The following is a 19,596-nucleotide window of genomic DNA, read 5'->3' as shown; positions in this document are numbered from 1 at the left end:
GTGTAAACAAATGATAATAATGTGAAACGAATTAAAGTACTCACTGTTGTTGATTACATGTACGTGATCACTGTTACCTTAAATTATAACTAAAGGCAAAACTTTTTTTTCGTTTTGGATAGAGTGCAGAGGGATTAGAATGCTTCTCAGTCTTTATTGCTGTCTGTGTCCCCATTAATCATCTGCCCTCCTGAGGATTTACTCCCCTTCCTGACCAGGCCTTTTTTTGCTAGGCACTGCACTATTTCAACTGGTAATTGCGCAGTCATGCAATCCTGTACCCAAACAAAATTTACATTGTTTTTTTTCACACAAACAGAGCTTTCTTTCGGTGGTATTTGATCACCTGTGTGCTTTTTATTTTTTGCACTATAAACAAATAAATATTGTTTTAAATAAAACAATATTTTTTACTTTCGGCTATAAAGAATATATAGTAAACTTAAAGTTAGTCATAAATTGAGGCCAAAATGTATTCTGCCGTGTCTTTGGTAAAAAAAAAATCCCAATAATTGTATGTTTATTGCTTTGTGTGAAAGGTATAGCATCTGCAAACTATGGTATAGATAATGGAATTTACACAGCTTTTACTTCTGACTGCCTATCACATTTCTTAAGGTGCTAAAATACCAGGACAGTACAAACACCCCCAAATTAACCCTTTTCGGAAAGTAGACACACTCGGCTATCTGCTGAGGCATATTGAGTCCATGGAAGATTTATTTTTTTTTCCATACGTTTTTGGAAAATGACAAACTTTTTTTTCTTTTTACACAAAGTTGTCACTTAAATTACATATTGCTCACACAAGCCATGGGTATATGTGGAATTACACCACAAAATACATTCTGCTACTTCTACCGAGTATGGGGTACGGGGAGCCACATACAGGAGCCTGAAATCCAATTACCATGAATGTGCGTAACTTCCTCGTTTCACTTCCTCACTACATATCACAGTTTCGGAGGCCCTGAAATGCCAGGATAGCACCAAACCCCCCCAAATGACCCCATTTTGGGAAGTAGACACCCCAGGAACTTAAAAAGAGGCATGGTGAGTACTTTGCAGATTTCATTTTTCTCACAAGGTTTTGAAATATCAAAAAGAAAAGAAAAAATATGCTTCTTATCAAATTCCTTGGGGCGTCTATTTTCCAAAAAGGGGTCATTTGGAAACTGTGATAGGTAGTCAGTAAGTGTAATGAGGAAATAAAACCGTTTAAAAGCCTGAAGGTGCTTATTGAATATTGGGATCCTGTACTTGGCTAGACTGCCACAAAGTCTCTCACATGTGGTAAATATTATGGGGTGTCTACTTTCCAAAAAGGGGTCATTTTGGGGGGTGGGGGCATTCTATGCCCAGCATTAGACGTTTATGCCACACATCACTCACTCTTCTAACCACCTGAAGAGGAAGCCTTTTTGTGACACTTTTTGTTCACATGAAAAAAATCTGTATTTTTTGCTAAGAAATTACTTTGAACCCCCAAACATATTTTTTAAAGCATATGCCCTAGTGAATAAAATGGTGGGTGTTGCAATTTTGTATGTCACATGGTACTCGTGCAGCAATTTTTCAAATGCAGATTTTTTAAAAAAATACACTTTTTACTTTTAATACACAAAAGTACAGTATATTGGCCAATTGTTTGGTAAAATATAAAAGATGGTATGCCAAATAAATAGATACCAAACATGACATGCTTTAAAACTGCACATACTTCGTGTAATGGCAAAAATTGCATACATTTTTAATATCCATAGGCAACGTTTAAAAGCCTTCACAAGCAACCATTTTAGATTTACAGAGGAGGTCTAATGCTAGAATTACCGCTCTTGAACTGTTGTTTGCGGCGATACCTCACATGCATGGTGCAACTGCTATTTACAAATTGGCATATGGTCAACGCTCGCTCATGCAGAGGGGTGAGGGTACTTTTTTATTCATTTATTTTTTAAGTTATTTTGATTTTTTAAAATTATTTTTACACTGTCCCTTTCATTTTTTTTTTTTGATCACTTTCAATGCTATCGCAGGGAATGTAGATATGTAGATATCCTCTATAACTTCAATGGGCATTGTCATATATTGTTTTTTGAGAAATCTGGGGTCTATCAGACTCTAGATCTCTCCTCTGCCCTTACATTATCTAATCTCACCAAGATCGATGTGATCAGATGATTTCCCAATTTACAAATGGCGCTGATTATATCCTGCGAAACTGAAGTGATGAAATGCTCACAGCTTCCGATTTCTTAGACTATAGAGATAATTGCCACCATTCTTGTCTCCAATCAGCTCTATGGTCAGCTGGCAAAAACACCGGCTGCATTCTCAGGTTCCCCCGGTGGCACAGGACTGCCCGAGAAGGCCATGGAAGGCAACAGGGAAGTGGGAGCATCTTCTCTCGCTGCTTGTAAAAGTTATCCTGCAGCTAATTAGCCATTAGGATTGCTTTTACATTAAAGCCAATCACTGGCTGAAAAAAAAACAATTACCAGGATGATGCCTGCAGCTTCAGGCATCATCCTGGTATAACAACTCAAAGTCCAGTGATGTACCAGTACGTCGCTGGTCCTTGTTGGGTGTATATGCTATGTATTTTTTTTTTTTTTATGCAGCCTTTGGGCTGAATGAAAAAAAGAGATGAAATCTCTGCCAGAAAAAGCATGTGGTATGCCCACCATTAGAATATACCACCCTTCATCTGTCTACTTCTAATGGTGGGCACACATGAAATGTGCCAAAAAATATATATGCTGAAGCAAAGGAGCCATCTACTCACTGGCCACCCAAGGCCCCCATGCTTTGGCATATATTCTCTTTTTTTAACTGTGTATGAAAAATCTCATCCAACAGCACTACACACACCTGCTTATTGTCAGGGCAGGAGCTTAGGAACGGACAGGCAGGCCTAACAATGTAACGCACTGGCTGACGACAACCACCACCCACAGACCGAAGTCCCTCAGGGCGCGGAGTCTAAGTCCCAGGCTGCCCTTCACCAGAGCCCCTGATGGTGGGGATGGACTTGACGCAGCCAGGAACCAGGTCGCGGCCCCCGAGACACCTCAGCTGCGGTAATGGCCGCCGCCAATGGCGTGTAGCTGGTGGAAGAGACAAAAGAGTAGTCAGACAAGCCGGGGTCAACAACAACAGGACAAAACAGTACAGGACAGCAGACGAGAATCACAGGTCACGAGCCGGGTTCAGCAACAGAGGGTCAGATCAAAGGAGAATACAAAGAATAGTCAAGTCACAAGCCGAATCAGATACCAGGAGAGTCACGAGAGTCAGAACAGAGTAATAGCAACACAAAGACACAAGACACAAGTGCAAAGAGCATGTGCGGGCCACAGGCTTATATGTCATCAGCCACACCCCTCTGGGGGATGGACCACAGAAACCTGAAGGCATAAAAGGATTCCCATCATGCACAGCAGAATCCAAGATGGACGCCAGCACATGGAGTAACATAACCTCAGGGAAAAGGTAGGACCTTGACACTTATGTATATTCTGAGAATAAAGCCCTCTTGCTGTCAGAATAAACAGATCAGTGCTACAGCTGAATGGTGTTCCTGCAAAGCAAACCATGGTTAACAATAAAACAAAGTAACAATAGAACATTAACTCAATAGACCAACAAGTGAATGGTGTTACTGTAAAGCAAATGGTTAACAATAAAAGAAAGTAACAATAGAACTCAACTCAATAAAACAGTTTTGTTTTTTTTAAATTTTTTTTATATAGCCAGTTGAAATAAATATACACCTTTTTGTACGAGTGTCGAGCTTTCCGGGAAACTAGGTACGGATTCATAATTTGGTCGTTGAAGTCCACCCTCCCATGTAAAGGTTATATTAGTAAGGTTATAGTAGTGGACACAGAGAGTTTTTTCAACAATCCCAGATATTGTGTTAATTTGGACTGTCGCATCTGCGTGAATGGAAGACAGGACAAAAACATCCTGTTTGTCCTTCCACTTCACTGCGAGCAATTCAGCATTCCTCAAGCAGGCTTTCTCCCTCTTTCTAATTCGGGTATTTACAAGCCTTTGGGGGAAACCCCGGCAATTAGGTCGCATGGTACCACATGAGCCAGTTCCAAGATTGTACAGATGTCTAAATAGTGGAACGCTTGTATAGAGATTGTCCACGTATAAGTGGTACCCCTTTACGGAACAAAGATGACACCAAGTACCAAACTATGTTGCCACTGCTCCCCATGTAGTCTGGGCAGTCAGGGGGCACTACTTCGCTGTCTCTTCCCTCATAAATCCTAAATTTGTACTTTTGACCTTTGGCCCTCTCACAGAGCTTATACAATTTGGCCCCATATCTGGCACGCTTGCTGGGAATGTACTGTTTGAATGCAAGGTGGCCAGTAAAGTGAATGAGGGACTCATTCATGCAGATGTTTTGCTGGGGTGTATACACATCTGCAAATTTCTCAGTGAGGTTGTTTATGAGGGGTCTAATTTTGTAGAACCTGTTATGCTCAGGGTCACCTCGGGGACGACAGAGTATGTTATCACTGAAATGCTTGAAGTTCTTTATCGTCTCATATCTATGCCTGGGCATGGCAGCAGAGAACACGGCATATGATTAATCGGGTCTTTGGATCAATACGACCGCAACTCATTCTTTTTTGTAATGCCCATGTTGAGGGTTAGGCCCAAAAAGTTTTACATTCGGAAACTGTAATAGGTTTCCATGCAAATGGTCTGGCAAGGTTTGAATTTGGGTTTGCGGTGATAAATTGTTGAGCATATAAATTGCTTTAGCCCACAATTAAATTGTACAAATCTTTTGTGAAAAAAAGCTCCATAAAATAAAGGGGAGTTAAATTTGCTGTTTCCACCTGAATTCCGGGTTGGGCAGTGAATGGGGGAAGTACGGATGCTGCAGAATCTGTAGGCTCTACGGGCCTGTGTGCGAATTCTTGGTGTTCGCCACTGCACCAGCTTGTACTGCAATTATGGGACTTGCCGCATCACCAAGTAATACTGCAGTGCTGGTGTAAAAAAGACCAGGATATACTAGGCTGCTGTTGCTCGCCAGTTCACCAAAAGGTAGTGCGGCACTAGTACTGGCACTCTGCTGCATATGAGACAAGTCTTGCGATCCTAGCACTTCAGGTTCATGGGATCTTAACAGGAACCTCTTCTCCATCGTCTGAGCTACCTGTCAGGGTGTTGCTGCTTTCTACAGGTTCATATTCTGAGGCAAATTCTGTCAGAGAGGCTTCCCCATCGCTCTCATATGACATGCTCAGAATCCTGTAGGCTTCTTCACTAGTGTACCTAGTGCGACTCACAGGAAAAAGAACGCCTGGCTCTCAGGGACTGCTTGAACCGCTACCAATAAAATCCACCTGCTAGTGCTAGCATAGATCAGGCCTGATTCTGCAAACACTATGGTTTTGTGTACAATGTATTACAGGTGACAGTGGTCATTAAATTTACTGACACTGCACTTCTTCTTAGGGGTGGGGGGAGTGTTGGGGCTAAACGCTAGTGCAGGCAGCGGACAGGGATGATCCTGCTAACACTGCGTTTTTGGTGACACTAATAAGGGGCACTGGTTTAGTTTTGTTCTTGATTAATATATTGGTCCGTACAAACACTAAAGTAGTAACGATGGTGATCAGCGACCTATAGCGTGAGTGCAATAGTGTGCGGTCAATCTAACGCTAGCTGACCCTAGCTGGGAGGGATGCTAACTGACCCTGACGCTATCTGAAGTCGCTAGTGGCACTAATATAGTGATCAGTGAAAAATACTGTACACTGACACTGTACTAATGGCACTGGCAGGGGGCAATCAAAGGGTTAAATGTGGCAATCAATGGGTCAAAATGTCTCTAACGTGTGTGGGTGCAGTGTGCTGCTTTTACTCGTGTGATGTCTTCTTCTGTCCCTGGAACAAAATGGTTCCAGGGAGAAAAGATCCAGCTAGATCCTGTGCCTGTATTTACAAATACAAGCACAACTCTGGATTTGCTGTAGGAGATCGGCAGAGTCCCGGACAAAATCACTGGCCGAAACCTGCTGACATACACCTCCTACAGCGAATGATAGCGGCGGGGGAGCCCGCATGTGTACTCTTAACCCCGAAGAGCAAATCGACATACGTGCACGTCTCTTTGCCTGCAGCTACCGCTGGTCCGCAGTACATTGCTGGCGGGCTGGAAGCGGGTAAGAAGATTCACCCTCTCTATTTGTCCTGTTTACTTTTATCGTGGAAAGTGAAAGTAAAAGAATTTTTGGGTTGTCTCCAGAACAGTAAGAGAGGAGAAATCTTCCAATGGGGAAACTGGGGGTCCTCAAGGAATTCCTTTCATTTGCAGGGATTTCTTCTCATTTCCTGTTGCGGCTATGAAACAGGAAGTAAAGGTGAATCTCACCAATGGGACACAGATGGCAAAAAAAATCTGATACAGGTTATAACCCTCCCTTGCTCTATCAAAAATTCCTATAATTCTACTTTCCTTGTTCAAGCATTTTATTGTTTTTTTCCAATTCAGTAACAAACATAGAGTATACAGAATGCATACAAGAAAGGACCATTAGGACAGAAGTCCTGATGAAAGTATCATCCAAGTATAAACAACAAGGAACCACATCTAATCAAGGAAAGATGTAGCATTACAAAGAGAGGCAAAATATAGTAATGACCAGTCACGAGAGCGTAGCTCCCCCGAGCAATATGGGGTTCCATGAAAAGAAAAACCAGCAGCTAATAAAAGAGAAAGAGAATAGGATTAGGTAAGAGGAAAGGAAAGGGAAAAAGATTTGAAAGAGGGCAGACTATGGAGAAGGTGTAGTAGCCCAGAGGAAAAAATGGGGGTGGGGGATTGTGCGACTACCAAAAAGGAGGGGGAGGGACCTGGGACCAAATCAGGCTAAGGGAGGGCACATAGGTCGACCAGGGGAAATGTTGAAAGTTGTAAAAGTGTAAGTTATCTGAAGCTCATGTATGTGTAGCTCACATAACAGTCTATTGTAAGAGTATCATGTATTTCTGTCAACTGAGGTTTGAAGATACAAGAGAGTTACAAGTATTGAAGATTTGCAAAAAAGGCTTTTACATAATTAACTCACACTGAATTAGGAAATAACTGTTTAGTGGGTTGGCTCTTTGTTGGTCTGTTAAAACATATATAAGAAGTGCCTTGGACAGACACAGACTCACACACGCACACACATACATCTATACATTCTGCAGCTGACACATACTGACATTTTTGTTTTCTTAAGGCCTACAAAGTCTTGATACACCTTTTGTCTTCCCTGCCAAGACTGAAACACTTTTCACTGAACAGGCAAGAGACTAGATATTTTTTCAAAGCTTATTTCTTTTCCATAATCTACAACTTTTGCTATATTTTACTCTTTTTTATTTTATCTTTTGTATTCATTTCATGTTGTTGCCAAGTGTGAATTAAATAAAAGTCACACTGTTTTAAATCAGCCTGGCACTAGAGCACTTTAACTCAAACGCCTAAGAAAGACACTTAAATAATATAAGTGTCACAATATTTAACAGTAGACCAGTGGCCGGGTTATGGGAAAGCGGCTTTGCACAAAGAGAAGATAAAAGGTTGAAGATTTCAGTCCAAAAAACTTGAGCAAAAACGACCACTAATTATGGAAGTGCGTTCCCACCATCACACAGCCCCAAAAGCAATTGGGAGAACAACTGGGGGTATATTTAGCAATCCATGCCGAGACCAAGTATCAGTGGGTTAGAACCTTGTTGTTGGTCTCAACAGCTGCTATGTTCTGCAAAGAGGATTTGGTTGCTAGCCACATTTGATCCCAATCGGCAGAGCTCAGCTGATATCCAAGGTCCTTATCCCACTTAGTGACATAGGTAGGGCTAGGGGAGGGCTTGGGGGATAAAAGAAGTGCATAGAGTACCGAATTGAGAACTCTCCTATGAGCATCTCTTTTGCAAGCATGCTCGAAGAAGGTCATGGATCGAGCAGAGGGGGATTTAGTAGACAAGAGGAGCAAAAAAGTGTTTGAGTTGAAGGTGTCTGAAAATTTCGGACACTGACAAGGAGTATGATTCACAAAGAGAAGGAAAGGATTTAATCCTGGTATTAGTCAAAAATTGGTGGGCACAGAGCAGGTTTGCCGAGGACCATTGTGAGAAGGAACGAGGGGAGAACCAGGCAGGAGTGGTTTCGGAGATAAGAGAGTAGGGGATTGTGTGGTGGCTGAAATGAATATTGGGATTTGAGTCTATCCCAACACAACATGAAGTGGGAAGTGACTGGAATTTGGAGTATCCGACGGTCCTAAGGCTGGAGCAACTGAGAGAGGGTCACAGTCAACAGACTCAAGAGCGACCCGTTGAATTATTTTGGATGTTGCATAATACTTAGGCAATTGCATAAGATGTGCTGCGTGGTAGTATTTAGCAAAGTCGGGAGATCTAGGCTGCCCATAGGTTTAGATTTGTGTATGGTCAAGCGAGGAATACGAGGACAGATAGGGCCCTAAACATGTGTATGCTCGTCATTGTAAAATGCGGAGAAAATGCGCTGGCACTGGGATGGGTAAGACTCTAAATAAATACAGTATCTTAGGCAGGATAGACATTTTTACCACTGTAATCCTACCTATCCAAGCCAGCAGCAGGGAAGACCATTTAGTCGTGAGGCTAGTGAGATGGTCTGGCATAGGAAGGTAATTGGCTGAATAAAGATCCAACAAGCAAGCCGTCAGTTTGATGCCCAAATAAGAAATAGAATGGGGGGATCAGGAGAATGGTAGAACCTGTTGTAGATGAGCCATCTCACGAGGGGGTAGGGAAATGTTTAATACTGTTGACCTATGGGGATTGACCTGAAGGCCTGAGACGTGGCCAATATCTTGGAGGAGCCGGAGTAAATTAGGAGCGGAGGTTAGTGGGGAGGTCAGAAAGAGGAGTATGTCGTCTGCAAAGAGACAGAATTTATGATGGGAGCCATCTATCTTGAGTCCTCGTATGTTGTGATTGGCTCTTATTAGGAGGGCAAGAGGCTCTATAGCTAGGGGAAAAGCCACAGCAAGAGTGGGCATCCTTGATGGGTACCCAGCAAACTTGAGAAAGAGGCCGATTTATGTCCCATGAAGTGAATACTAGCTGGCGGGTCACAATATAGTGAGGAGATCCATGACAGGAAATGGGTCCCAAAGCCCCATCGTTGTAGGCTAAAGCTGAGGTAGGGCCATGAGACAGTGTCGAAGGCCTTCCTAATATCTAAGGACAGGTAGCAAGTGCGGATGTTGCGAGTATGGGCTAAGCGAGTGAGAAGGACCGCGCGTCTAATATCGCAAGCTTGGCGTGTGGGGATAAAGCCTACTTGATCATTGTGTACAAGGGAGCCAATGATTGGGTTAAGACGTGGAAATAATTTTTGCAAGAAGTTTAATGTCAATATTGAGAAGACATATAGATCTATAGTTAGACCAGGTGGAGCCACCTGTGTTAGGTTTTGGAATCATGGTTATAAAGGCTGTCAAGCTTTCAGCCTTAAAGGACTGGCCAGCTAGGATAGCATTAAAGGCGTTCGCTAGCATAGGGGAGAGAAGGTTGGCAAATTTCTTATAATAGACGGCAGAGAATCCATCTGGGCCAGGACACTTGCGCGACTTCAGGGTCTTAGTAGCATTTAATATTTCGGCTTATGAGATCGGCTTCTCGAGAGTTTCCTGATGTGATTGGTCGATTTCGGAAGGGTGAGGTGAGCGAGAAGACTTTCCATACGAAGCTGGTCAAAGGGTTCCGTTTGGGAGTACAACTAGGCTTGATGTTTGTGGACGATTTGCAGTATCCGCATGGGTTTGCTGGTGTAACTACTCTGAGATGTCTTCAAGCAGATTGGTTTGGGGGCCCAGTCTAGTCTGCGAAGCGAGTGAGCAAGGAATGGATCAGGCTTGTTCCCTTTAGTGTAATATTTATGCCGAGACCTGCGAAGAGACAGTTCTGCTTGGTCTGTCAAAAACACCCATATGGAAGAAAAATATATTTGAAATATAGTTTAAAAATATTCTTCCCAAATATATTGACAAATAGTTGAAATGCTGCAATTTTGGCCATATTAAATATATTGTATGTCTTTAAAAGTACAAATCTACATTTTTCGAATGCAGTTACAAATATATGTAAAAGTGACTTTTTATATGTTAAAAAAAAATCTGAAGAATATATTTTAAAAAAATATATTTTTAAAAATAAGGAGTCGTGAAGGAGCCGACAGTAGTTAGGATATGATCGATACGAGAGAATGTTTTGTGTAGGTAAGAATAATAAGTATATTGACACCTTACTGGGTTAAGTTCTCCCCAGGAGTCTACCAAAGAGTGATGATGCAGGAGTTGCTGGAAAAAGAGTCTTGAGGCAAATGGGAAGTGTGGTTGGGGGGGATTTTTCTAGGAAGTGATAAAAGGTGTGGTTTGAGTCTCCACAGATAAACAGGGTGCTGCGCTTATGGAAGTCCGTAAGAGTCAGTAAGTGTGAGAGGAACAGGAGTGTGCCCTGATTGGGGGCGTAGTAAGCAACTATAGTGACTTCAGAGTCAAGAAGTCCCGACAAGATGATGTACCGACCCTCAGGCTCCTTGATCTCGACATGGAGGGTAAAGGGAACTGTGTGATGAAAGGCGATAAGAACTCCCCAGCGTTTGGTATTGGCAGAGGCTGTGTAAACTTGAGGATAATGTGGGCCAAAAAATTTGGGGGTGGAGTTAGGAGTAAAGTGTGTTTCCTGCAAACAGACGACATGTGCTTTTTGAGAAGCAAAAGATCGAAAGGCCTTATTACGTGTTTGGGGGACATTAAGACCCTGCACATTCTGGGTAAGAATGTTTAAGGGTCCCATGGTTGAATGTCATGATCAACAAAAAAATTATGATTCCTGAACAGGGCGTGCATGGTGTGATCTCGAGGAGGAGTGAGGAAATAAAGAAATGAGAAAAGAAAGGGTAGTCACACGGAAGAGCAGGAGGAGTAAAAGTAAGGAATAAAGCCAGCATCTATTATCTAATAACATGTAAAGGGGTATTAAGTATGGTAAGTAGCATTCTTGTTTATCTAATGAATGGTAAAAAAATGCAGTTTAGGAAATATCTAGACAACTTTAATTAGAATTTATGACTGTATCTGTCCAAGCCCAAAAGGCACTACCCGTCACCCAGAAGATCAAAGGGGCTACTAAAAGTGTCCAATCAGAGTGATTGTCATTCTACTGAATTGGGAGAATGTTTATACTAGGGAGGGTTCTTTTGGTTAAGCGGTGACAGGAGAAAGTGGGTCCTTTGAGGATTTCTGATGATTGCATGAATATTCTAAGTACCCTGTCATCTGCCTTGTCTGTACCTCTGTTTTATGAATTATTTCTGGGCTGATTAAATGCATCTCTCTGGAAAATAACTTTTGGACTACAGTAGTTGCTGCAGGAAAATATATTCATAAATAAACCATCCTCCTAGTTAATATAAGACTACAGATTGGTGCCATGCAAGTGACCAGAAGAGCATTTTCAGGTTCAGTAACAGAACTTGGTGGTGATAACAGTCTTTTGACGTGGATCCAAAAGCTGTACTGTGATCCAAAGGTTTGGTGGTGACTTAGGGGGTTTGATTCATAAATTGAACCCTAGAATTATTATCTGGAGACTAGAAAACTTAAAGGACTGTGCTGTGGACCAGGAGAATCCTATGAGAATCTAATGATCCTATGAGGTGACAGAAGACTGTGAGGACCTGAGAAGGACCTGGAGAAGATCATAACCCCAGGAGCCTAAGCAGTTGATAAGTGTGCTTGATTCCTTATTAACAGATGGGTGTTGTTTTTTTTTTTAATTGCTCTATGGATAGTTGTTACTTTTGTTGAGAGTGTAAGCATATATATTTTTCTTTTTTTTTTATCTGGGTGTTAAAGTGTATTCTGCAACAAGCAGCAGTGTTTGGTGGCATTACTGTTGCTTTGGTAACTTTGTGCTAAGTGAGTATACTTGTGTATCTCAATAATGGAGGGAATTTTGAAAAAGGTGGCACAAGTAAAGGTCACTGAGGCTATTGTTCAAGCTATACAGGGATCTGCTGATCCATGGTGGCAGGCACAAAAATGGGTGGATGAAAAAATTTGTTGGAAAAGGTTAAATACACATAAGGCGAAGTATGTACTCATTTCTGCTGCTGGCTGGATAGCAGAGCAATACAAATCTGTTTTTCAGCAGAAGCAAAAATTGGAAGATGAGTTTTTTAAAAGCTGAAGTTGAAAACTTGAAATTTCTTGTCCATCAGGCTGCAGTATTTAACTCATAAAATAAGCATATTATTAATCAAAAAACAAAATTATGCAATGATATTACATTTGTAAAAGAATGTTTGGAGAATGCCCAGTGTGCTATACGGGAGATATGTTCCGAACGTGCAACGGTTGACCATTCTCAATGTTTAGCAGAGATAATGTCTCTAAAGCAGCCTTTCTCAACCAGGGTTCCCAGGCACACTTGGGTGCCTTGAGGTTCCTTCAGGGGTGCCTTGGCAAAATGTCTAAAAATTGCTCAAAACTTGTATACAAACCAGCGAGTGCAACAAGCCTGCCTTTTAGTTACACAAAACCACAGGTTTTCATTGTGCACCATTACGACCTTCTAGCCGCCGGTGTCCTGACAACCAATGACATCATCAGTTGATGAGTATGTCAGTTGCTGCACAGCATCCTAGTTTGACCCTCCCTCGCCCCTCTCCATCATTGCTGGGGTAACATTAGCTTAGTGATGGAGAAAAAACTGAGGGAGAAGAGAAACATTGGAATACTACTCAGTATCAGTGTGCAAAAGTGTATTTTCTTTGGCTGCATTCTTGCAGCCATTGAGAAATACTGTGAGAGCTGTAATTGGTCACAGCTTTTCACATGGTACAAGACTGTTGTGAATAGCTTTGTACCATGTAACTTCTGTGATCATTCACAGATTTCACTAGTAGTAAGCAATGATGTCAGAAGTGACATCTTGCTTACTACTATTCATGTGATCGCTGATTGGCCAATCAGCGATCACATGATCGGGACCTCACACAGAGGTCCCGTACAGTGATTGACACAGTGGGCATCTACCTACCATCCTACTTTTTTTTTTTTCTTTCTTATTTTCATTATCATTTATCTCTTGATCTTTGTCTTAAAACCAGAGAAAGGCATATAAACCTGATACTCATTTTAAAACCATCTGAGCATATGTAATTCATGAGGTGAGATGCTACACAATGGCTTTGCATAGCATAACGTTTTGGGTGTCTTAAGTATTTACACACTGATGCTCAGGCTGGGTAGAATAAGTTGAGAATGTAATACTTTGGGAGGCTTTCTCTAAAATGATAAGAGGCGTAAGTGAAAGTTATCACTCCAATCAGAATTTGAATTTATTGAATCCGTTGTTTATAATATGCCAAAGGCTATGTCATATATGGATGTAAAGAATTTTCTACTTTCATGGAGAAGATACTGACAAGAATTGCTTTTTCTGGACAGATGACCTGATAAGCATTAATTTCAAGCTGATACTATCTAAACCATTTAGGATTTTGTTCAGTGGAATTATATACTGAATGATCACAGTAATTGCTCTATTGAACGCATTGTGGGGTCTGCCTACAGCAAAATGGGGAAAGCTAATGACTGCTGGCGGAAAGTTCATTTTGGATTTGTGATGAAGATTTGTGACAACAGATTTGGCTTATGGACTGTTTCTGTGTGGACCTCCACATAATATATGACACTATCTAGCTATGGCATACCTCAGTCCATGGAGTCCTGGGGAGCCAGATTTGGAGAGGAGTATCGCCCCCGTTTATAGGAACTGAGCTGACCTTTATCAGATTGGGAGGATCGGCTTTTTTGCGGTGAGCACGATGCCGACTGGTGACTGGATCCGTCTTGGGAATCTGCTGGGAGTTAAAGTTGTAGGTGTTGCAGAGTAGCAAGGAGATCTTCCTGAGACCTGCAAGTGTAATCACGGGAATGATAGGAGAAGCGGACAGCAAAAGGAAACCTCCATATGTAGGCTATGTGCTGTTGCTGAAGAACCTGTAGATGGGGTTTCATGGCTCGATGTTTGGTAATTGTAGTAGGGCATAGGTCTTGAAATAGCTGGTACTTGTGGCCTTGGAAGGTTAAAGTCCCAGCATTGTGAGCCGCATGTAATAGCTGTTCCTTGGTGCAAAAAAAAGAAACTTGACAATGATATCACGAGGGGCCAACGTACGATGGACCCTGTCTAATTCAAGACACTCAATCGGTATTGAGGGAGCCAGCTCTTGGAAAGGAGCCGTAACCGTGGATAAGACATCTGTTATGGTCTCAGGAAGGCCACGGATACGAATATTGGAGTGTCGGGCCCTATTTTTGAAGTCTTCTAGATGGACTGCAGGGTCATATTTACGTAGGATCTCAAGCTCATCCGAATGAGAATATAGTGGCATCTAGGTCGTCAACCTGCTGCTCTAAGTCGGAGGTGCATTGCCCTATGTCCCAGAGTTCTTTAGACCGTTTATTTGTAATGTGGTCTGAGGTCTGTTTCAGGGCTCTATATAGCATTTTCTCAAATTGTTTAAAAAGGTCAGGGTGGGCAAAGTCTGGGGTGGGAGCCTGTGGTGGGGTCCCAAGGTCAGTGTCAGACTCACCATCTGAAGTGCAGCGGGACTGTGGATGTGCAGCCTGCTGTGATGTGTGTGGCTGTGTTGCATGTGCCGCTGCCATCTTGGAGGAGGCCGTGTTAGGGCCTCTTTAATGGGCTTCATTTGGAGCTGGGGTTTTGTGGCCCCGCGGACCATCTCATTAGGTGTCGGGATGTTCACTGAGGCTGCCGGAGGAGGTGCGAGACTGTGGCGGGCTGGGAGCAGCATATGGACGGCTGCTTTTCCCTCAATGCTGCGGAGCCTCAGGCAGACATGCCTGATTCGGCGGTCCCGTGCATGTGCCTCCGCCTATAATTCTACTTTAACAACAACAAAACTACTTCAAAAAAAAATTGTAACACAATGCAATTACATACAGTAATGCTGTGTGCACAAAAAACTGCATTTCTGGTCTGCTGACCTGCAGACCTCTGCTTATGCCTAAACGGTGTGCCATTTATCAATGAGATGAGTGACCATTGTTAAAGTCTAAACAGCACACTTGGAATGATGACTTCCGAAGACCATATGCCCTGCCACTGGGAAGTTGGACACTAAGAATATAGGGCATATCGCTATGCAACTCAGCTTGATTTATTTTGTGTCAATGGAAAAATAGAACAATCTTTGTCAGACTTTTTCAGTCTCCTTAACCACTTCAGTACCAGGCACTTTTACCCCTTCTTGCCCATGCCAATTTTCAGGTTTTAGCGCTCTCACACTTTGAATGAGAATTGTGTGGTCATGCAACACTTTACCCAAACTAAACATTTGTAATTTTCTTCACACAACTAGAGCTTTTTTTTGGTGGTATTTAATCACCATTGGGTTTTTTATGCTTTGCTAAATTAACAAAAAAAGGACTGCAAATTTAGAAAAATAAACACGTTTTTCTTTGTTTCTGTTATAAAAATTTGCAAATAAATAGTTGTTCTTCATAAATTTAGGCCAAAATGTATTCTGCTACATTTCTTTGATGAAAATAACCCAAAGCAATCTTTATTAATTAGTCTGTAGGAAAGTAATAGAGTTCACAAACTATGGGATATATCTGAAAATTGATCAATCATGAAGTACTGACAGCCGATCAAATTTCTTGAGGCCCAAAAATGTCAGAACAGTACAGATATCCCCCAAATGACCCCTTTTTGCAAAGTACACAGTCTGACGTATTTCATAAGGGTCATGGTGAGTTTCTTGAAGTTGTAATTTTTTGTCATAATTTTTTGGACAATGAAGAATTTAAAAAAATTTTCACATTTTTTTTTTTTTTTTTTTAACATACTGTCACCAGTGCAGTACAGCGTCAATTTTTTAATTTTTTTTATTATCATTTCAATTTTTTTAAATTAAATTTCTCTTTTTTTTCGATTTTCTTTTCAGATTACACTATGACCAAAGTAGTGCAATGTTACCATAGTAACATTGTACTACTTTGAGGAAATGATCAGTATTTTTTTTTTATTTACACCATACGATTGCTTATATCAAAGAATTTCTTTGCTACAAGCAAGCGTTTAACTGAATGAAATCGATTCATTCAGGTTTTTGTTGTGATTAGCTGTGATTGGCCACTGCTAATCACATGACACAGATGGGCTGTGATTGGACCAGTCTGTGCATGTGATCACTGTGTCCGTTCACAGATAGTGACACAATTGTATACAATGGATGTCATGAAAGGAAGCCATCCATTGTTTACAACTGTCATATTACCTGCTGTGATTGGGCCGGTACACAGTTCTGTCATTGGCTGTGTCCGAGGTACACAGCCGGTGACAGATCTCGCCACAGCGCGGTCCGGCGGGCACGGGAAGGACGTCATATGACGCCCACCCGCACCGACGAGAGTCCCGCTTGGCCATTTTCATTGGCCGGGCAGGAAGTGACTAAAGACTGATGTGTGAAGTTTGAAGATTCTTATCCTGATGGTGTTGACAGTGTTATACCAGACCTCCAGATCTGGACATTCTCTAGCACAGCAGCCTACATGTTCAGTGCCACACCAAGTTCCAAAACATAAAGATTTATTGCAGCTTTTGCATCCATTTCTTGGTTCCCAGAAAGATTCTGCTGTGTCCTTAGTTAGGTTGGGTTTCCTTAATCCCCCCTTTAGTAGTAATTACCATGGGTCAAGAATACTTGGAGTTGGTTTTTTTTTACTTTTGCAGAGCAACTGCTACATTCTGCAAACTATCCATCCACGCCTATTTTACCTTGTGAGCACTGCTTCAGCATCCCAGACACTGCTGCAGAGACACTATCGCAAATTCTCTGCACTTTAGCCTCATGGTCGGAAAGGAACCCTTCTCTGCATATTTTGTTCAGTTTGGCACTGCTCTGGTTCCTCCCTCAACAGAAAGTAGGAGTAGCACTTCTTTTCTGAGAATCACAGCTTGCTAAGCAGTTCATCTTATTTCTGCATCCCATCGATTTCAGTTTCCAGAATTATGCTCAGGGACACAACAGACCTGATAAAGGGAGCTGGAACAACATTTGTGACCCTGCCCCTTGCAGAAAAGCCAGTCAGGCTAACTTTCACCTAAAGAGCTGACAAGGTACTACTCTCTGGTTTAGCGCCTCTTAGTACAACAGGGTTGTTATTGCAGTGACTTAATAGTAGGGTTTTACTATGTCTCTCTATGATGGCAACATGTCTGTGACTAGATAAACACTGAACACAATTCTTGACAGTTGGGGAAGATGCCTAAGCACCCTATGAATACAGGGTCAACAACTGCAGGAAGAATCCAATCTGCTGTTCAGTATACACCGGACAGCCATTCTTCATGGTTCTCTGGTGAGGGTCCAGTTCAACAACTTTATCGTAGTGGCTTACATAATTCATAGAAACATGGACAAATGACAGCGTAGAAAATACCAAGTCCATGCAGTCTGTCCCAATTTATTTATTTATTTTGTTTAAGTATACAATAGATCTATGTTTGTCCCAACCATGTTTGAAACTACTTACTCTTGACTAACTCACTACCTCTGCTGGAAGTCTATTCCAAGCATCGACTACCCTCTCGGTAAAATAAAAGATAACATATCAATAAGGAATCAGGTGCAAGAGAGCAAAGAGTCCAGTAATGGGCAGGGGAACAGGTAAATATAAACAGTCTTCATTTGTGTTTTTTTTTTTTAAAGCAGATTTAAAAGAAGTGTGGGAACGTTTAAAAAAAATTTGAAAAATAAATCATACTTACTTAGGTGGATGCAGGACGGGTCCAATGCTGCATCTGTCCCCATGCCGGCTCTAAGGGTGAGAACTCATCGATCACATGTCCGCTGATCTCTGAGTTCTCTCAGCCGTGTGAGTCAGTCACTGCTGTCCGTGAGTCTATCAGTCACCGCTGCCTGCTCTGTCCTCACCCTCACTCGAGTGCTGGACTTTGGAGGGGGAGGGAGCAGCTGGCTCAGGCTCTCAGCGGATTGCTGAGAGGTTGAGCCAGGTGCCGCTTCAGACTCTGGGTGGATCCTGACTTTAAAGTCTGGATTTTTCCCCAGCCTGGACCAGCTGAGTGACGTCAGCTGACAGTGGGCTCTAGCCTGCTGTCAGCTGAAAACAGGTCACAGGAGCAGTACAGCCAAAAGAGCGTGGACTGTACTTCTTATTAAAGCTTATCCAAAGACACAGGTGTAATATTTTGCAGCTTACCAGTCCTTAGATGTCATGCCTGCATTAGTGTGCTTTGTACGAACACCTCCTCTTCTTATCTCTGTTGCATAGATAGGTGGTGTTTTCTAGGCTCATAACATTATTTGAAATAGCAGTTCAGTAAACAGAAATAATAGAGAACCAGAGAGTGAAGCCACAATCTGTAGTGTCAAACCATAAAATGTATTCAAAAAACTTCTTCCAAACATAGTCCCTGCCCTAAGCCATGCCCCGCTGATACTTTTTACCCCTGAGGCTGCAGTGCTAATCACAATATTTTACAGCATGTCCCTTTGACAGGTTGATCAAGAGATCAACTTCTGTTGAGCAGGGACAGTCACACACTGATAGAAATTTGGTCAGTCTGTGTTCAGTTTAGATGTTGCTCACTTTATGTACAGTACATACATGCAAATATTCTTTTTGGATATAGACTGGAATTGAGCTGAAGCAGATACCTTTGCTGTATAATGTGTGATGTGATATGACATAATTGGCTATTTGTACCTATGTGCTTACATGCTGAATACAACTTTATTGTAAATGTATTCTTGGTATATAGTGTGCTTACGCTGTATGTTTAAAATTATTGCAATAGCAGGTTGGTAGATGTTTTATTGTTGGTTGCAAAATAGTGCAGTTATTAGTGGTGTGCAGACCTTTTTTTGCTATATATCAGTGTTCTATGGCTACCTGATTTTACCTTTGACAGCTAGATACTACTAAGGCTGACTTTGCACACAAAAGAAATATGTTCCCTAGAAGGAGCTGGTCCTTCTGCTTTTTTTTGTGCCTAATCTCTTAGTAGAAGGGCATATATCAAGGGTCTACTGCATTCCCCAGTGGACAATCGAAGGAAAAGGTTACAAGTTAAGTACAAAATATCCATTTTTTTTCTTGTTTGTTTTTGTACTGGAAACGTCTGCAGATGTTTGTTCAAAATGCATCAACTAATATTGTGGCTTTGAATACACAAGTGGTATTACAAGTTCAGCAACCAGTTATACACACATTTAAAGTTGTATGGCAATCTCTTTGCAACAGGTGCCATTGAAAAGTGGAAGAAATACAATAATGATGTACCTAACCGCATTATCGTCTATCGTGATGGAGTTGGAGATGGCCAGTTACAGATGGTTGTGGATTATGAGATTCCTCAACTTTTGGCATCCGTTACGGAGGCTCAGAGGGCATACAGGTATGTATGCAAGCAAAAACCTGTAACAGCCAACCTCATAGCATTATAATTTATTGCTCTTGT

General features: G+C 41.8%; 1 protein-coding gene across 1 annotated transcript in view; it reads left to right on the top strand.

Annotated features, from left to right (window-relative positions):
- PIWIL4 (piwi like RNA-mediated gene silencing 4) overlaps positions 1–19,596 on the top strand; it is a 277,179-nt gene that overhangs the window by 188,148 nt on the left and 69,435 nt on the right. The window contains exon 12 of the mRNA XM_089687941.1: positions 19,380–19,533. Coding sequence (XP_089544067.1) covers positions 19,380–19,533 — 154 coding nt within the window. The remainder of the gene's footprint in view (positions 1–19,379; positions 19,534–19,596) is intronic.

Source organism: Staurois parvus, unplaced genomic scaffold, assembly GCF_062004578.1.
Source record: "Staurois parvus isolate SC_StPar_1 unplaced genomic scaffold, SC_StPar_1.0 ptg000440l, whole genome shotgun sequence".
Classification (NCBI taxonomy): Eukaryota; Metazoa; Chordata; class Amphibia; order Anura; family Ranidae; genus Staurois; species Staurois parvus.
Note: the sequence above shows the minus strand (reverse complement) of the source record. Positions and strands in the feature narration are given on the sequence as shown.